At 47.1% G+C, this 19,086-nt stretch overlaps 1 protein-coding gene across 3 annotated transcripts in view; it reads left to right on the top strand.

The window, feature by feature from the left end:
- AMBRA1 (autophagy and beclin 1 regulator 1) overlaps positions 1-19,086 on the top strand; it is a 186,276-nt gene that overhangs the window by 64,639 nt on the left and 102,551 nt on the right. For all 3 annotated transcript variants that reach the window (XM_068161498.1, XM_068161500.1, XM_068161501.1), the window contains 2 exons: positions 7,398-7,478; positions 8,865-8,965. In XM_068161498.1, the coding sequence (XP_068017599.1) occupies positions 7,398-7,478; positions 8,865-8,965 (182 nt within the window). The remainder of the gene's footprint in view (positions 1-7,397; positions 7,479-8,864; positions 8,966-19,086) is intronic.

The raw sequence follows: 19,086 nt of genomic DNA, 5'->3' as shown, positions 1-19,086 counted from the left end.
CTGGGCAGCCCATTCCAATGGGCAATCACTCTCTCTGTATAGAACTTCTTCCTAATATCCAACCTGAACCTCCCCTGGTGCAGCCTGAGACTGTGTCCTCTTGTTCTGGTATTGGCTGCCTGGGAGAAGAGACCATCATCCGCCTGTCTACAACCTCCCTTCAGGTAGTTGTAGAGAGCAATAAGGTCACCCCTGAGTCTCCTCTTCTCCAGGCTGAGCAACCCCAGCTCCCTCAGCCTCTCCTCATAGGGCTGTGCTCCAAACCCCTCACCAACTTTGTTGTCCTTCTCTGGACTCGTTCCAGCAAGTCAACCTCCTTCCTAAACGGAGGGCCCCAGAACTGGACACAGTACTCGAGGTGTGGCCTAACCAGTGCAGTGTACAGGGGCAGAATGACCTCCCTGCTCCTGCTGGCCACACTGTTCTTGATGCAGGCCAGGATGCCATTGGCCCTCCTGGCAGCCTGGGCACACTGCAGGCTCACATTCAGCCTGCTATCGACCAGTACCCCCAGGTCCCTCTCTGCCTGGCCACTCTCCAGCCACTCTGCCCCCAGCCTGTAGCACTGCATGGGGTTGTTGTGGCCAATGTGCAGAACCTGGCACTTGGATGTGTTCAATCTCATGTTGTTGGACTCTGCCCATCTGTCCAGCCTGTCGAGGTCCTTCTGCAGAGCCTCTCTACCCTCCAGAGTTACAGACAGAGTTATACACTGGATGGAACCTGCATTTTTTTTTGCTTAAGGGACTAGCCCTCCTAATCTAGGAGATGTTATTCCAGCTGCTGTATCTCTGCAGAGTTACAGCCAACTTCCAGTGCAGCTTTTCCTTTTGTCTTCTAGGCTATCTGTATCTCACTGAAATATTCAGAATGTCAATGTTTTATTTCTTTCATATTTAACTTTCTAGTTTGAGAGGCTTCTTTTCTAGAAATGCTGCCAATTTTCCCTAACTTCACTTGCAGGAGATGCTCAAAGTCTTACAGGATCACACAGAGGGAAAACTGGAGTTTTAACAGCCTCTGATATTTGCTTCTTTCAGTTGTAAAGCTAATAGCTAACTTTCTGTGACAGGGTTCCTCCCACCACTGTATGTTCTTCAGTCATCAGGTTGGTGCTGGAAAGATGTGTTCTTAGAATTACCAGCTAACATGCTCCCCTCACCAACCACCTTTATTCCTGCTTCTGTATAGTTAGTCTTGTACTCTTGTGAGTACACCCTTCTCTGGTGTCCTCTAAATCACCAATCATTGCTGCAAAGTGAGCTGCGAGATTTCAGGATCTGTTTCTCCTTCATAATGGCAAATTCAATGACATCCTCCCAGTACCCTTTTTAGAGGACCTGAGCTTGACCTGATCCATCTCTAAAGCCAAATGATTTTGCATTTTCTGATGATCTCCACTGAGCTTCTGATGTAGGCTTTGTGCCGCCCCTGCCCTCTGTGCCATCTTCTCTGAAGGGACCTCCTGCAGTCTTAAAAAACTTGATAGCAAGTAAGTGGAGATGCTTAACGTTTCAAGTGCTGAGGAAATGTTGCTGTTTTATCATGTTCCATTGAGATCACAGTATCACCAAGGTTGGAAGAGACCTCAAAGATCATCCAGTCCAACCTGTCACCACAGACCTCATGACTAAACCATGGCACCAAGTGCCACGTCCAATCCCCTCTTGAACACCTCCTGGGATAGTGACTCCATCACCTCCCTGGGCAGCACATTCCAATGGCGAACAACTCTTTCAGTGAAGAACTTTCTCCTCACCTCCAGCCTAAACTTCCCCTGGTTCAGCTTGAGACTGTGTCCTCTTGTTCTGGTGCTGGTTGCTGGGAGAAGAGACCAACCCCTTCCTGGCTACAACCTCCCTTCAAGTAGTTGTAGAGAGCAATGAGGTCTCCCCTGAGCCTCCTCCTCTCCAGGCTAAACAATCCCAGCTCCCTCAGCCTCTCCTCATAGGGCTTGTGCTCAAGGCCTCTCCCCAGCCTTGTTGCCCTTCTCTGGACACATGGTGCACCAGAGATGGTGCAACTGAAAGCCATGCCAACCCTTAAGGATATTAGGGGGATGCCATTTGGGCCATAATTTAGCATTTCTCTTGGAAGTGTCTTGGAAATATGGAAGTGTCTAACTTCTGCAGTAGAAATTGGTTTAACATTTGAAATTGGAGCAGCTGGGTGTGAGGAGGAAGTTCTTCCCCATGAGAGTGGTGAAGCCCTGGAATGGGTTGTCCAGGGAGGTAGTTGAGGCCCCGTCCCTGGAGGTGTTTAAGCCCAGGCTGGATGAGGCTCTGGCCAGGCTGATGTAGTGTGGGGTGTCCCTGCCCATGGCAGGGGGGTTGGAACTAGCTGATCCTTGTGGTCCCTTCCAACCTTGACTGATCCTATGATACTATGAAATATGATAAAATGCCGAAAATGGGTAACAATTGGCTTGGTCTGATATCATTTGGGTCTTCTGAACTTGCATGGCTTACTGGTGCTGGCTCTGATAATTAAAAGGCTTTTCAGAATGGTCATTGTTGACCTAATTCCTTTGGCGACGTAGTCAGTGGGAGTCCTACTAGTGACTACAATGGGAACGGTTAGACCAACAGCTTGCAGTAGGAATCCCATGCTGTGTGTTTAATTTCACTTCCTGATACAACAGTCTCTAAATATTAAAGAGGGTTCTTGCCAAGACAGAAAAGCAGAGCACAGCTTTTTTTTTTCAGTTTTCCTTTCTGGCTGTTGCTATCTTCTACATCCTCTCAGTTATTAATGCAGTAGCCAGGTTACCAGCTGAAAGAGAATGCCTTTTTTCTCCAGACTTTGGGAAGCCAAGTTTTGCATCTCCATCTCTGTTTTCAGAGCCAGCATTGTAGCTCCAATGTATTTACAATGGCCAGTTTTTCTCTCAGCAAGCAAACAAAGCAATAGCAGACAGGTCTGAGGAGATTTGACTCTCTCCCCCAGTTTAGGTTAAACTTTCATCCTTCTTAAGCCCTATAAATCTCCTGAATGTTTGGGAATTGCTGCCTTCTCCTGCTCCTTTCTGTGTTAGTGTTAATGCACTTTCCCCCTGTCAGCTCTTACCCTCAATATCACTGTTTTAATTTGTCCCATACTGGTATCTGAACAAATTATGGATAACCTGAATTTTGAGCCAAACCCTTTAAGTTCTTTTGACCATTTGCTGGTTCTTGCAGTTTTCCTCCCGTGGCAAATTATTCTGTTTATAATTGCAGCATTAAGTCTCCTTTGACACCTTACATGCTGATTATTCCTCATTCTTACCCTGCACAGTATCACAGTATAACTTAGGTTGGAAAGGACCTTGAGGATCATCGAGTCCAACCTATCAACACAGACCCCATTACTAGACCATGGCACCAAGTGCCACATCCAATCTCCTCTTGAACGACTCCAGGGACAATGACTCAACCACCTCCCTGGGCAGCACATTCCCATGACGAATGACTCGCTCGGTGAAGAACTTCCTCCTCACCTCGAGTCTAAACCTCCCCTGGCACAGCTTGAGACTGTGTCCCACTGTTCTGGTGCTGATTGCCTGGGAGAAGACACCAACCCCTTCCTGGCCACAACCACCCCTCAGGTAGTTGTAGAGGGCAATGAGGTCACCCCTGAGCCTCCTCTTCTCCAGGCTAAACAATCCCAGCTCCCTCAGCCTCTCCTCACAGGGCTGTGCTCAAGGCCTCTCACCAGCCTCATTGCCCTTCTCTGGACACGCTCAAGTATTTCAATGTCCTTCTTAAACTGAGGGGCCCAGAACTGGACACAGTACTCAAGGTGTGGCCTAACCAGTGCTGAGTACAGGGGCACAATGACTTCCCTGCTCCTGCTGGCCACACTATTCCTAATGCAGGCCAGGATGCCATTGGCCCTCTTGGCCACCTGGGCACACTGCTGGCTCATATTCAGGTGGCTGTCGATCAGCACCCCCAGGTCCCTCTCTGTTTGGGAGCTCTCCAGCCACTCCGACCCCAGCCTGTAGCTCTGCATGGGATTGCCGTAGCCAAAGTGCAGCACTTGGCACTTGGACTTGTTGAATGCCATCCCATTGGATTCTGCCCATCTGTCCAGTCGGTCGAGGTCCCTCTGCAGAGCCTTTCCACCCTCTAACTGACCAACATCTGCTCCTAACTTGGTGTCATCTGCAAACTTGCTGATGACTGACTCGACCCCCTCATCCAGATCATCGATGAAGATGTTGAAGAGCACCTTGCTCAATGGCTTGCTCAGTGCCTTCATTATTATTTCTTTTTCATTGCAGCAGTTTCCCTGTGCTGTTCATGTTTGCTGGTGCACTTGAAACAAAGGGCATTGCAGAGCACCTGTTACAGCACATGCAGCGGAACATTTTGGTTTCCTTTCGTTCTGCAGGATTATTGAGTTGCTTAAGAGAAGAGGCTTTGGTTTTTTTGTTGTTGTTTAATTTAATGCAGGCACACACTCTAAGGGATCCACTTTTGTAGGGCATGTTAATTAAACTATCCAGTGCAAATTATTAGCTAATGAGTCTGTAGGTACTTGACACTAAATAGAAAGTAGAGCATTAGATTGTCGCCAGTACGGCAGAGAACTTTGGAGACTTCACGCTGGCACCGCAGTCGTGCTAACATCTGCTCTCCTCCCTCTGTCAGCAGGCTGTGTGTGGTACAGAAATAACACCAAGTGACACCCATCTTCACTCATCTATAGGGTTGTGGGGTGGGTTTTGTGTGTGTGTGTTTGGTGGGGGTTTTTTCGTTTTCCTTTTTAGAAGGTGCAGAAATAGTCTTCAGCTGGCACCGGGGTACCATCAGCTGTTCTGGCTTTTGAGCACTAGCTGCTTCAAAACACTCTTGTGTGTTCTTGAGCAGAGGGATTTAGGTATAAATGGCTGTAAATTAGTGATTCAGAGTAATGTTTAGTAGTAATCCTCTTTAGCCTAGGTGTGTCTTCCCTTTTCACTATTACAGTAAGTAGGTATTCTAGCATTCTCAAAGGATAGTCACTGTTTCACATGCCCAGTCCTGCTGTTTGAGCTACAGGGCAGAGGCAGCTGGAGCGTGGTGGCTTTTTGTTTGGGTCTTTCCTGTTCTTTGGGGGTTGGTTGGTGGGGTGTTCTTTGGGTTTTTTAGGGGATGTTAAATAGAGAATTTTGTCTCTTGATTCAGTGGAGGCTGTGCCATGGTGAAAGCTGAAGAAAAATCATTATTCCCCCCACCCCCCTTCCCCCTCTTAGGCTTTTGTGTTGGGGAAGGATTGTATGCACAGTGAATGAGGCAGTACAGAAATTTTTGCATCAGGAAATGTATGTCCTAATAGGTTACTGTGGATGTTAAGATCATTGGTTAATGATCTTTGAACAGTTAGTTGCTATAGTTGTCTTGCTTTGGACTGTAAGGGATTTTGCACCTTTATACTCTTTTGTTTGCTGGAGTTAATTCCTCATTCCTTTTCAAACTTGCTACAGAGATTCTCCTCATCTATAGAGATCTGCAGGGTGTAGTCCTGCTGTCGTTCCTCTTGCTGATATCTGCCCTTTCAAAAGCATCTTCTAATGCTAGCAGATGTCCAGAGCAAGTGCAAACCCTGAAACCATTTTGCTGCCTTCTTCCCAGGGCTACGTATCAGCATTTCTTGTTTCAAAACCTGCTCCACAGACGATTAAAAAGTGTTTCTTGTCTGAATTTCACTAGCTTTTGCTCTGTGTGGCAAGATCTGGAATGACACTTCTTTTTTTCCTCCCCTTTGGCCTTTTCTCTCCAGCAGCAAAAGTTGGTATGTCAGCTCTTGACTTCACAGGATTCCTTCTCTTATTGATCCACATCTTAATAGACTGGAGGCCTCTGATAAAAGAACAGGAGCAGCAGCTTTTCCATCGCTGATTTCAGGCACCCTGTTGGTTCCACAGAAACCTCAGGGTGAGGTGCAGCTTTGGCTGTGAACCACAAGTGCTGCTTTTGCAGCAGTGGGAGGAGGAATGGAAGCTTTGAGCTTGGATTTAGATTTGATTCGGGTGAAATATCTTGAAATGCTAATGAGCCTTGCAGAACAACCTCTGCTTTTGTGTTCCTGGTTCCTCAAGTGTGTGGGAAACAACAACGTAATGGACTTCATTTTCAACCCACATTTCTTGCTCACCAGCTCCAAAAAAGCAAAACAAACCAAAAAGAAGTAATAAAATGCACAGCTTGCTGGGGTGGGTTAGTAACGTGCTGCTAGTGTGTTGCATAAGGAATATTTAGCTTCCTAGTGATTCCAAGGCTCTGCAAGCAGTTTTCTACTCACAACTGCCTGGGCAGGAGACCAGTAGAGCTGCAATTACAGATGGGGATCTGAAATCCAGAGAGCAGGCTTTGCTCCTTGTGCAAGGTCATGCAGAGGGTGAAGTTCTGAATGGAGGATTAAGCAGTGCAGAGGTCTGTTTCCGAACTCCAGGGTCACTGGTGTAACCTCATCGTTTTCCTTGCAGTTTTAATGTTGTGTAATTACAGGTTGTCTTGTGACCTATGGATGCAATATAAGGAATTTAGTTTGCTGGGACTTCTGGAAGTCTTCCAGTTTGGCTTCCCACTTGTAAGGTCATTGCTGCCAAAATCATACCAGGCCAGCCATGACTTTGTCTAGCTCTTGTCCTTAGACTTCTAGGAGTGGCATGTCTGCAGACTCTGTAGCTAACCTGTTCAGAGTTGCACTGCCCTTGTGGGTAAGAAGATTTTCCTGTGTCTTCTGTAAGACAGTAGATACTAGACCCTTTCATCTCATTCCCCAGGGCCCAGGCATTTTTCAGTACGCAGAATGAGAGGTTTCTGAGGAGGTACAGTTTTGTCAGATACCACCTAACATTTGTGTCCTCACTGGAGAAGCTTGACAAAGGTGAATTATCTTAAGCTGTGATGGCTCTTAAACTGAACCTTGAGGGAAGGAGCACAGAAAAACAATCTGCAGGTTATGCTCTTTTACCTCCACTTCTGAGATTGAAAGAGTTAAATTGAACCAGTTCTCATTGACTAACAAAGTCCGCAGTCAGGACTGTGGTGTGCTTGCTTGTGGTGTGCTTGCTTGTGGCCTCCCCGTCCAAATTCTAAGGTTTCTCATTTGCTGAAGAGCTGACAATGATTTGTTGCCTTTTATTGACACTTGTGAGTCACTGTCAAACAATGGAGGAAGTGGCCATTAGGCTACCCCTATGTAAAACCATCCGGAGTCTTTGGTACATCAAGCTGTAGGAATTCAGAGTGTTAGAAGCCTGTAAATTAAGTGAGAGAACCACTGCATCTCAGTGGCATACTCAGGATGACCAAGTCCCAATCCTGGGGTGTTTTTTTTTTTTTTTCCTTGGTGAGTACTTTTATTATGCAGTAGTTTTTAATGACCAATAATGGGGTTTTAATTCTGTTTTTTTTGTTTTGCTGAAGGGACAATGGAGACCGATCCAGGCACCGAGCTCCCCGGAACGCCCGCATGTCTGCACCATCGCTGGGACGCTTTGTCCCCAGGTATGGCTCCTGGGCCCCTCAGGTTAGGAAAGATGTTGACTTGCTGGAATGTGTCCAGAGAAGGGCAACAAAGCTGGGGAGGAGTTTGGAGCACAGCCCTGTGAGGAGAGGCTGAGGGAGCTGGGGTTGCTTAGCCTGGAGAAGAGGAGGCTCAGAGGAGACCTTCTTGCTGTCTACAACTACCTGAAGGGAGGTTGTAGCCAGGAGGGACTTGGTCTCTTCTCCCAGGCAACCAGCACCAGAACAAGAGGACACAGTCTCAAGCTGTGCCAGGGGAGGTTTAGGATGGATGTTAGGAAGAAGTTCTTCCCAGAAAGAGAGATTGGCCATTGGAATGTGCTGCCCAGGGAGGTGGTGGAGTCACCATCATTGGAGGTGTTTAGGAAGAGACTGGATGGGGTGCTTGGTGCTGTGGCTTAGTTAATTAGTGTTAGACTTGATGAGGTGACCTAATTGTGGCCTTCCAGTATCTGAAGGGGGCCTACAGGAAGGCTGGGGAGGGACTTCTCAGGATCTCAGGTAGTGATAGGACTAGGAGGAATGGAATGAAGCTGGAGGTGGGGAGATTCAGGCTTGAGGTGAGGAGGAGGTTCTTCCCCATGAGAGTGGTGAAATCCTGGAATGGGTTGTCCAGGGAGGTGGTTGAGGCCCTGTCCCTGGAGGTGTTTAAGCCCAGGCTGGATGAGGCTCTGGCCAGGCTGATCTAGTATGGGGGTGTCCCTGCCCATGGCATGGGGGTTGGAACTAGCTGATCCTTGTGGTCCCTTCCAACCCTGACTGATACTATGATAGTATGATCTCAAAGGTCTCTTCCAACCTGGTTAATTCTGTTCTATTCTAAAAGGGTGTGGAGACCCTGGAGGTAACCAGTTGCAGTACAGCTCCCTGGTGTTTTCAGATGGTTTCCCTTCTTTTGTCCAGGGCTACTGTACTCTTTCTTTTGCCATTTCTGAGACACAAACCCACGGCTCCCTCGGGTGATGTATTAGTGTGATCAGCTCATCCTGTGACACTTGAAGGGCAGCATGGTCTTGGTACTTCTTACCTTCATGTTAGGGCTACAGGGTGATGGCAAACTAGGAGGAGAAAAGAATCTGATTGGAGATTCTCAGCACAACTAGTCTGAGATTAGGAAGCTATTGTGGGAGATAAAGGATTTGCTTCCTGCTGATCTTCACAGCCACACTGGCTCAGAGGAGGCTCTTTTCTGTACCTTGTCTTTTGTTTGAAGCAGTGAGGTGGCTGGCTAAGCAGAGAAGCCCGGGCTTCCCTTTACTAGCCTGCTGGAATACAGTCAAGTCTTCCTCAAAGTAATTGCAGTTGCTGTGCAGGGCTGTAGTATGCTGGGATGTATTTCTCCATGTAAGCTTTCTCTTTGTTTTGCAGACGCTTCCTGCTGCCAGAGTACTTGCCTTATGCTGGGATTTTCCACGAGCGGGGACAGCCTGGCTTGGCCACCCATTCCTCTGTCAACAGGGTTTTGGCAGGTAATAGTACTTCCTTGTTTGCAGCGGTCATGAACGTTAGTGGTAATTTCCTAGGGAATCTAAGCAGAGGAGGATGGATCAGGAAAAGTCCTAATTTCAACTTTTGAGACTCTGCTGAAGTTGCCCAAAACTAGACAGGACTGTTGGAGCACTGTGGTCAGCTGTCAGTCAAGTGCTTGGGCATTGCAGATGCCACACTTCAAGTGTGTGTTTGGGAGTCTCTGTGTGAATTGGGGCGGGGCTGGGGAGGATGCTGCTAACAATTCTCCCTTTGTTTTACTTCCTCCCCTCTTCCTAGATGTCTTTATCTTAACAACCTGACAGAGTAATGATCAGCTTGCTGCAGGTCCTTCTAATTGAATTATAGGGTGCCTTGTTCGTGTTCCGGCTGGCAAGATGCACACAAGGCAACGCGGGATTCAATTAGGTTCTTAATAAGCGCATATTAAGGAACTCAGCTGCCACCACATGCAGCACACAGGCATTTGGGAGCCTTAAAGGGCAGGTGGAGGTGGAAAGGGAGGTGTGGGGGAAGAGGAGGCACTCTGGCAGTTCATGAATGAGATGGTTATAGATGACACATGTCTTGAGCGTGTTGTCTTTTCTGGTCGAGTCTAAGTTACTCTGTAATTAACCTCAGTGCAGAGGAGTCGTTTGGGAGCTTGTGGGAGAACAAGGGATGATGGGTGGACAAGGTGGGTTGGGGTTTGGTTCTCTTCCTTCCTGCAGGTAATGGCAGGACCACCACTGAAAAGAGCTGCCAAAAGATTTTTTTCAGGAGGCTGCATGGCCCCTTTCCTGATCCAAAGGCACAAACAGCTAAACTGTTTGGGACAGGATTTATCTAACCTGTTCTCAAGAGGAGTTTCATTGGAGTTCTCCCAAACATTTTGAGGTGGAGCTGTTACTGGTTTTAAACAGTTGATGTAGTATGGCAGTGGTCTTGTCTTTAACCAGTTTCTGGCATCTCCCAGACTTTGTCTCCCTGGGACATTGTGATTTTATTTAATGGTTCGTAGACTTTTGCCGTTGCAGTAATAACAGGAGCTCAGCCAAAGGCTGACCTCCAGAGCCACCTTTGCCTGCTTTTCACTGGGTAATTATGGAGCTGATGCACATGTGTTCCCATGCTGGCTGCTTGTGAGGGCTTTGGCTGTTGGCACGTGGAAACAGCGCACTGGCAGATAATTACTCGCTGCCAGGCAACACTGCAGAACTCTTGTGCGGTCCTGCTTTTCTGCAGACACCTGCCTTCAACCCTTCTCAAGCCTGTCTTGCAGTTTGCCTCTTCCTTGAGCGGCTGGAAAGCAGCCTGGCTTGTTCTCCTTGCACATTTTAGGGAATTTGAGGCCCAAATTACTCTTGCTGTTTGTTGTCTGTGTGCCAAAATGAACAAAATACAACAAAAATCATAATCCTGGGGGTTTCAAATAACAGGATCAGTCTTTTCTGCCTGGTGCTTTGCTGAGCCTACTGGCCATAAGGCTGCTTGGCTTCTATAGTGTTGTGGAACCTCACACTGGACTGGCAGGGGCTCCACAGTGACAGAGTTTCTTTCCTTCAGTATGAAGTTAATTCTCATAATGCAGCAGCTGCTTGTGATACCTTGCTTTAATATTCTGTTTGTTTTAGCCTGTACCTGAACTTTCAGCTTTAAAAATGTTGTTTATTTGGGTTTTTTTTTTCTTTAGGTTGGTGCTACAAACACATCTTAATGAGTTGCAGAAACCAGGAGGGTTGAAGTTGTTAAATGATAGGTGGAGGGATGGACTAGAAAGTCAGACTGCAGTAGTGGAATAGAGAATTCCCTGTGCTTGTTACATTGGCCAGGAGCATTGTCATTTTCAAGAATGTATTTCAGTGCCATTCATAGTATCATAGTATCAGTCAGGGTTGGAAGGGACCACAAGGATCAGCTAGTTCCAACCCCCCTGCCATGGGCAGGGAAACCCCACTCTAGATCAGGCTGGCCAGAGCCTCGTCCAGCCTGGGCTTAAACTCCTCCAGGGACACCTCAACCACCTCCCTGGACAACCCATTCCAGGGCTTCACCACTCTCATGGTGAAGAACTTCCTCCTCACCTCCAGCCTGAATCTCCCCACCTCCAGCTTCATTCCATTCCCCCTAGTCCTATCACTACCTGAGATTCTGAGAAGTCCTTCCCCAGCTTTCTTGTAGCCCACTTCAGATACTGGAAAGCCACAATGAGGTCACCTCGGAGCCTTCTCTTCTGCAGACTGAACAGCCCCAACTCCTTCAGTCTGTCCTCATAGGAGAGGTGCTCCAGCCCTCTGATCATCCTCGTGGCCCTTCTCTGGACACCTTCCAGCACCTCCAGATCCCTCTTGTAATAGGGGCTCCAGAACTGGAGGCAGTACTCCAGGTGGGGTCCCACCAGACCTGAGTAGAGGGTGTTGCTGATAGTTTGTTTTCCTTTTCAGTTAGCCTGTGCTGAAGCTTGCAGTAGTTCTTTCCTCATTATCACAGTGATAAAACCTCTACTCAAGCTCAAAACCCTGGCACGCTAGTTATGGGTGAGGTTGCCAGCCCTGACTGGGGGTGGGGGGAGCAGAAATCAATCATCTACCTTCCTATTAACACAGGCTAATCTAAGTTTCAGTGCCTTAAATTGCTTCATCCTACTGTGTATCCAGATTGTCATTTCTGAAATGATGCTGAAATGTGTAAATGCCAAATGCATTTCTTATGTAACCTCTACAGCAGTTGGGAAAGTATGTCACCCCCACCCCCCCTTGTATTCCTAACCTGACAGCCTTCTGAAAACTTGACAAGAGACTCCTGTGGTCAAATATGAGTGAAAACTGTTGTTTGGGAAAATACACCAAATGATGCTTCTTCTCTTTGTCCCTTGCCCCACTCCCTGCTGTGTGCAGAGAGGAAATCAAAGCAGCAGGCAAGGCTCTTGTGGGTGCGTGAACTGCTTTGGTGTGCCGACTGGTTCTTAATGGCAAAGCTCTTGCTGTTGCGTTCTGTCCGTGTTTGCTTTCAGCTCTCAGCTTGCTGTTGTTTGAGTAGCATTCTTGTACAACTGTTACAGACAACATCTCATGCTAGGGAAGATTGCCTGGTGAATAAATTCTTGGAGCAGTCTGGTTTAATGAACCACTATAAATTACAGATTATCCGAGCAGACAGGCTAGGGCAGCAGCACAGCGGGGTTGGTAAAAATGACTCTGACATGTCAGGAAGGCTTAGGTCAGAAACAGAGAGTCTTTTGTGCTAGTCAGGGACTGGTGACCACCCCTGCACCAAGGCACTTCAAGGCAAAGTATAGGAAAGGTGGCAGCAGATGGTTAGAGTAAGTCGGAGTTCAGGAGGAGAGTGGAATGATACTAAGTCACCTCACTGGTGATTCATGCAGCCTTGCAAACAAGAACAGCACAAGGTAGGAGCACAAGCCCTGTGAGGAGAGGCTGAGGGAGCTGGGGTTGCTTAGCCTGGAGAAGAGGAGGTTCAGGAGAGATGTTACTGCTCTCTACAACTACCTGAAGGGAGGCTGTAGCCAGGTGGGGGTTGGTCTCTTCTCCCAAGAAACCAGCACCAGAACAAGAGGACACAGTCGCAAGCTGCACCAGGGGAGGTTTAGGATGGATGTGAGGAGGAAGTTCTTCCCAGAAAGAGTAGTTGGCCATTGGAATGTGCTGCCCAGGGAGGTGGTGGAGTCACCATCCCTGGAGGTATTTAAAAAGAAACTGGATGAGGCATTTGGAACCATGGTTTAGTTGATTAGATGGTGTTGGGTGATAGGTTGGACTCGACCATCTCGAAGGTCTTTTCCAACCTGGTTAATTCTGTATTTCTTTATGCTGTAAGTCAACGTGACAGACAGTGATATCTCCATGCCAGCAGCCTAATTTACATGTAGCACTGGAAAAACAAGAGCCCCAGTGACACCTTCCTGCCTGACTCCTTATCCACTGGTGCAGTTGAGACCTCTCAGCCGGTACAGCATGCCACATCACTGTGCTTTCTGGCACCAAGTAAAACACCTTGTGAAAATATATTACATCAACATTGTTACCTTCAGCGTTCAAACTTGTAATCACACCAAAAAGTGTTGGTAGTTTGACAAGTTATATTTTTCTGTAAAGTCTCTGTTGATTGGCAGTAATTACACTGTCCTCCTTTAATCCTTTATTAACTGAGTCTTATATCAGCTTTTTCATTATTTTGTCTGGAATCAATGTCAGACTGACAAGGCTGACATATCTCATCCTATTCCAACCTCTTAAAATGCTGCTATAACACTAGCATATTTCTCACTCTTCCACATTCCCTTTTTATTGCAAGACTCATCAAAAAAGCGTTGAGAGTTCATTTGGCAGCTCTTCTACAGCTCTGGGTAGTGTGGGCTGTAAGCTACTCTCTGGACTTTCCTCTCCTCGGTGAGCTGCTGTGAGTGGTGAGGTTGTAGTCTCCAAGGAAACGTCCATGCAGTGAAAGCTCCCTGTGGTTGGTGGTGAAAGTGATGGTGAAAGCAGTAAGTACATTTTGGGCTTCTCCCTCAATAGAAGTGACCCACTGCATGTGACCATGCAAGTGGAGTCCTGCATCCTGGGGCTGTTTCAGTCTTCTGTGTCTCTTGGGTTCTCTGCTGTTTGCTGATAGAGTGATAGTATAGGCTGATAGAGTGGGGGGTTGTTTGTTGGTTTGTTTTGTTTGGGATGTGTGTGGTGTTGGGGTTTTGGGTGGGGGTGTGTGTGATTGTAGGTTTTTGTTTGCTGAGTGGGATACTGTGTGTGGTTTTTGGTTGGTTGGCATTGGTTTGGTTTTGGTTGATTTGCATTTGGTTTCCCTTATACACTGTGGTTTCCAGGAGGCACCAAAGAGCTGTCCTGTGGGATGAAGTTACGTCTCTTGCAGTGGGAGTTAGTACTCTGCTGTGAAGTTCAGCAGTGGATCCAAGGAACACACAGCTCAGCACTTCATTTACTACCTCCTGCTGCTTTATAGTTGTTGTTGAAGATGGATGTTTCAACTCACTGCTTTGGCTTGGCAGGTGGAGTGGTGTGTGTTTGGGTTGTTGATTGGGTTTGGGTTGGTTTACTTTTGATGAATCTTTCTTTTAAGTCACATTGCAAGCAGGACAGTTAGAAATTTCAGGCCCAAGTCCTGGATGGTTTTTTTTCTGGCATCTGGTAGAAGACAGCTGTACATCTTAATATCTTTTCTGAAAATCAGTAAATATATTTAAACAATCTACTTTATTGCCCCTGAAGCCCTATGAGGAGAGGCTGAGGGAGCTGGGGTTGGTTAGCCTGGAGAAGAGGAGGCTCAGGGGAGACCTCATTGCTGTCTACAACTCCCTGAAGGGGGGTTGTAGCCAGGAAGGGGTTGGTCTCTTCTCTCAAGCAACCAGCACCAGAACAAGAGGACACAGTCTCAAGCTGCACCAGGGGAAGTTTAGGCTGGAGGTGAGGAGAAAGTTCTTCACAGAAAGAGTTGTTAGCTGTTGGAATTGCTGCCCAGGGAAGCGGTGGAGTCCCCATCCCTGGAGGTGTCAAGAGAGGATTGGATGTGGCACTTGGTGCCATGGTCTAGTCATGAGGTCTTGGATGATAGGCTGGGCTTGATGTTCTTTGAGGTCTTTCCCAACCTTATTGATTCTATGAAGTGCCTATGGCCTCTTGTTTACCTGTGTGAACTGAGCATTATGGCACTTGACTACCTTGAGATGGACAGAGATGTTTTAGAGGTACAGTGGAACAAGGGCTTTGGATTCAGTTCAGTGGAAGTTCAGATAAAGAAGAATATCAGTGTTTGCCAAGGAACTTTGCAGGAGGCTTAAAAGGTTGATACAGATACCACTTTGTTGTTGTCCCTCTTAGCAGGAGACTTGCAGATGAATGTTTTCTGGTTTAGGATAGTGGTGCCAAGCTTTGTGCAATGCTTCTGTCTCACCTCTCTTTGTTTTAATAGGCATCTCTTCAGTGATGTGCATCTCCGCAAACAAAGTGTTTTTTCCTTGCCTGTTTTTCTGTTCTGGCTTTGCCTCCAGACTTCATCTGTTTAAATGTGATCCAGCACAGTTACTCTGAGTCCTCTACCTCATGGGGAGATTCAGACACAGCATGGTGTAAGGGCTGAGTGGTGCAGCATCCCACAATTATGGTTTTTGAGTGATTTCACTGCTCTTTCAGGGTAATGAATTCAGAACAGAGAAGTATTCAAAGAATGAGCTCGATATTCCAGATACTGCCATAGCCCACACCTAGTCAGAGTATGACCTGCTGCAAGAGGAATAGTGGTGCAGCTTTGGATAGCCCTTCAGGGATTGCCAAACAAAGCTATCTGCAGCTGCCAAACAAAGCTGCACGTGGCCTTCATACACTCGGGTAGGGCTGAGGCTATAGATAAAGCTAAGAATCGGTTGATAGCCTGCCTTTAATTGGGATCTAGGACTTCAAAGTGCAATGTTAAGCTGTTGTTTTCCCCAAATGGCATCAGCTACCCCATTCTTCAAAGCCTGGCTTCCTGGGAGACTTTAAGGTCACGTGCCTTGGAGTTAATTTCTGTACTTCAGCCAGAAACTGCTAACAGGCAATTGTTGGATCATTTGAAGTTTCATCAGGGTGAAAATTAGCTAGGCTGGTGGATAAATGTCCTCCTTCTGTGACAGATTTGTCTGAGCATGTGCTGCTGCTTCTAATAAGAATCAGGGCGAAGACATCTCACCAGTCACATTCTCAACCCAGGCCCACAGGTGCCTCCTGTTTCATGTTCCCAATCTGTTGATCACTCTAGCTGTGTTTAGGGATCATGTTCAAGAGAATGGCTCTAACCTAAAGCCAGTTAGAATAGAATAGCATAAACTAGACTAGAATTGAATTAACCAGGTTGGAAAAGACCTTCAAGATCATCATGTCCAACCTATCAACTAATCCAACACCACCTAATCAACTAACCCATGGCACCAAGCACCCTATCAAGTCTCTCCCTGAACACCTCCAGTGATGGTGACTCCACCACCACCCCAGGCAGCCCATTCCAATGGGCAATCACTCTCTCTGTGTAGAACTTCTTCCTAACCTCCAGCCTAAACCTCCCCTGGCGCAGCCTGAGATTGTGTCCTCTTGTTCTAGTATTGGCTGCCTGGGAGAAGAGACCAACCTCTGCCTGACTACAGCCTCCCTTCAGGGAGTTGTAGAGAGCAATGAGGTCACCCCTGAGTCTCCTCTAGGCTAAGCAACCCCAGCTCCCTCAGCCTCTCCTCACAGGGCTGTGTTCCAAACCCCTCACCAACTTCATTGCCCTTCTCTGGACTCATTCCAGCAAGTCAACCTCCTTCCTAAACTGAGGGGCCCAGAACTGGACACAGGACTTGAGGTGTGGCCTAACCAGTGCAGTGTACAGGGGCAGAATGACCTCCCTGCTCCTGCTGGCCACACTGTTCCTGATGCAGACCAGGATGCCATTGGCCCTCCTGGCAGCCTGGGCACACTGCAGGCTCATGTTCAGCCTACCATCGACCAGCACCCCCAGGTCCCTCTCTGCCTGGCCACTCTCCAGCCACTCTGACCCCAGCCTGTAGCACTGCATGGGGTTGTTGTGGCCAATGTGCAGAACCTGGCACTTGGATGTGTTCAACCTCATGCTGTTGGACTCTGCCCATCTGTCCAGCCTGTCGAGGTCCCTCTGTAGAGCCTCTCTCTACCCTCCAGCAAATCAACTCCTGCCCCCAGCTTGGTGTCATCTGCAAATTTACTGATGATGGACTCAATGCCCTCATCCAGATCATCAATAAAGATGTTAAAGAGCATGTTAGAGTGGATGTCGATGAGCCTGTGCTACATACAGCTGGATAGAGTATTGGTTACTGCTGCAGCTAGAATTAGCCCAGTAACCTTTCACTTGTAATGATAAAAGTAATCATAAGGAGCAGCTTTGGTTGCCTTGGAAACCATATTGCAGGCATATTCCCCAGTTCCTGTGGGATTGCAGATGTGATTGCCTCTCATGGCTCAAGTCTTCTTGACCCAATCCCATTGCATCACTTACAGTGTCAGTGATCTGTGAAATCTGTTCTGAGATGCCCTCATCCTTCAAAAGTTCTTGTAGTGATGCACAACTGTATGGAGTTGGACTAAGGTGACTTGAGAGCTCCAGAAGGTGAGCAAAAGTTGATGGAATAGCTGTCCTAGTTGTCTCTGATGTACCCTTGTTTTTCTCACTTAGTGGATATGTATTCTCTGGCAAGGCTTTCTGTGCAGTTGTCTGAGACTTGAACCTTGTTTTGAGTCTGTACCTTCAGCTGTCCATCACTGGCTTTTTGCTAGTAGCTTGCTTCTGCCTTTTTGTCTAAAAGAACTACATGAATTTGGATTAGTAGCCTCATCTAATCCTCTTGTAACAACAGGCAGATCTCTGGAGTAATACAGCCAATGAACTTGGCCATGTGGCTCTCTGTGCAGTGTTCCTGTTACCAGTCTGTTGAGAACTGCTTAATATGGAAAGGTGTGACCCTTTGAGTGACCTCATTCTCTGTGGTCTTTCTATGGTCTAATTCAGTAGACATTGAAACAACAGAAAAGGCTTAAAGTATGCCCCAGGTTCTTGTGCAACTTGAGACCTACAGATAGCTGTCACCTTCTTCACAGGCTTGAGAACTGTTGATAATGTCTGTGAAAGTGCAGCCTTTCATGCAGAAGTGTAAGGAGGAAAAGAGGTTGTAGTGGTAGGGAGTGGAAAGTGTACCCCTAGGGAACTGGTGAGAGGTACCCTCAGAGCTGTTGATTTCCTCAACATGGTACAGTAGGATTCTGGAAGTGTGGGGAAGACTTTGTGTGACATCCTCTTAATTCATAAACTTGCTTCATGTGTTCTAACAACACTTGCAGCCCAGGAGCTTTCTTGAAATGCTGGATCTCATCTCTCTCCTGCCTTTGCCTCTCTCCAGCTGCTGCTTTCCTAGAGCAGCTTTCCGCTGTGAAAGTTTAATGTTGCTGCTTGATCATAGTGGAGGATCTCATAAAACCTGATAGTATGGTGTTGTGGATGGATTGGATGAAGGCAGAATGAAGTCATACTGTGAATCATTAAAGTTGAAAAAGACCACTAAAATTGAGTCCAACCGTGGCCTAACAACCCTGACCACTGAGCTATGTCCTGAAGCACCACGTCTACACGCTGCTTGAACACCTCCACTGCTGGTGACTCCACCACCTCCATGAGGAGCCTGTTCCAACACCTCACCACTCTTTCAGTAAAGAAATTTTTCCTGATAGCCGATCTAAACCCCCCCTGACAAACATGAAGCCCATTTCATCTTGTCCTGTCACTAGGTACTTGGGAGAAGAGACCAATATTAGATCCGTTGTTGGCTTCTACTTTGAAGATCCTATAGCTGTGCCTGCAGGGTTATATCACATCATGACTGCTCAGAAGGTGAATCTCTTAGAAAAGAATAGAATAGAATTAACCAGGCTGGAAAAGACCTTTGAGATTGAGTCCAACCTATCATCCAACACTATCTAATCAACTAAACCTTGGCCCCAAGTGCTTCATCCAGTCTCTTCCTAAATACCTCCAGGGATGGCGACTTCACCTCCTCCCTGGGCAGCACATTCCAATGGCCAATCACTCTATGAAGAACTTCTTCCTAACATCCAGCCTAAACCTCTCCTGGCACAAATATTCTTCAGATGAAAATCCTTGCCAGAATGTAGCAATGGGTTTGTTAATGCTTAAAACCCCTCAAGCACAGAAACCAACTGGTAATACAAAGCTTTTTGTGGCTACAGGGATTGGATAGCTGATCCACTGATGATGCATTTTCTCTAGCAGGTCCAGCTTTATAGTACATCAGTCATTTTTGTCTGTGTTGCAAGACATCAGTGAGTTTGTGTTTACAGCAAGAGAATTAAAAGATAAAAGATAGAAATCTGTGTCATTTTGTCACCTTATGCCTTGGCACAATCAGGGCTGATAGGCTGTTGATTTCATTAGCATTTCAGTGATCCACAGGCCACCTCTTCTGAAGTATCACAGTATCACTAAGGTTGGAAGAGACCTCGAGGATCATTGAGTCCAACCTGTCACCACAGACCTCATGACTAGACCATGGCACCAAGTGCCACGTCCAATCTCCTCTTGAACACCT

Source organism: Melanerpes formicivorus, unplaced genomic scaffold (assembly GCF_026170545.1).
Source record: "Melanerpes formicivorus ecotype bairdi unplaced genomic scaffold, bMelFor1.0.p_v2 SCAF_58, whole genome shotgun sequence".
NCBI lineage: Eukaryota > Metazoa > Chordata > Aves > Piciformes > Picidae > Melanerpes > Melanerpes formicivorus.
This window is presented reverse-complemented; position numbering and strand designations above follow the sequence as displayed.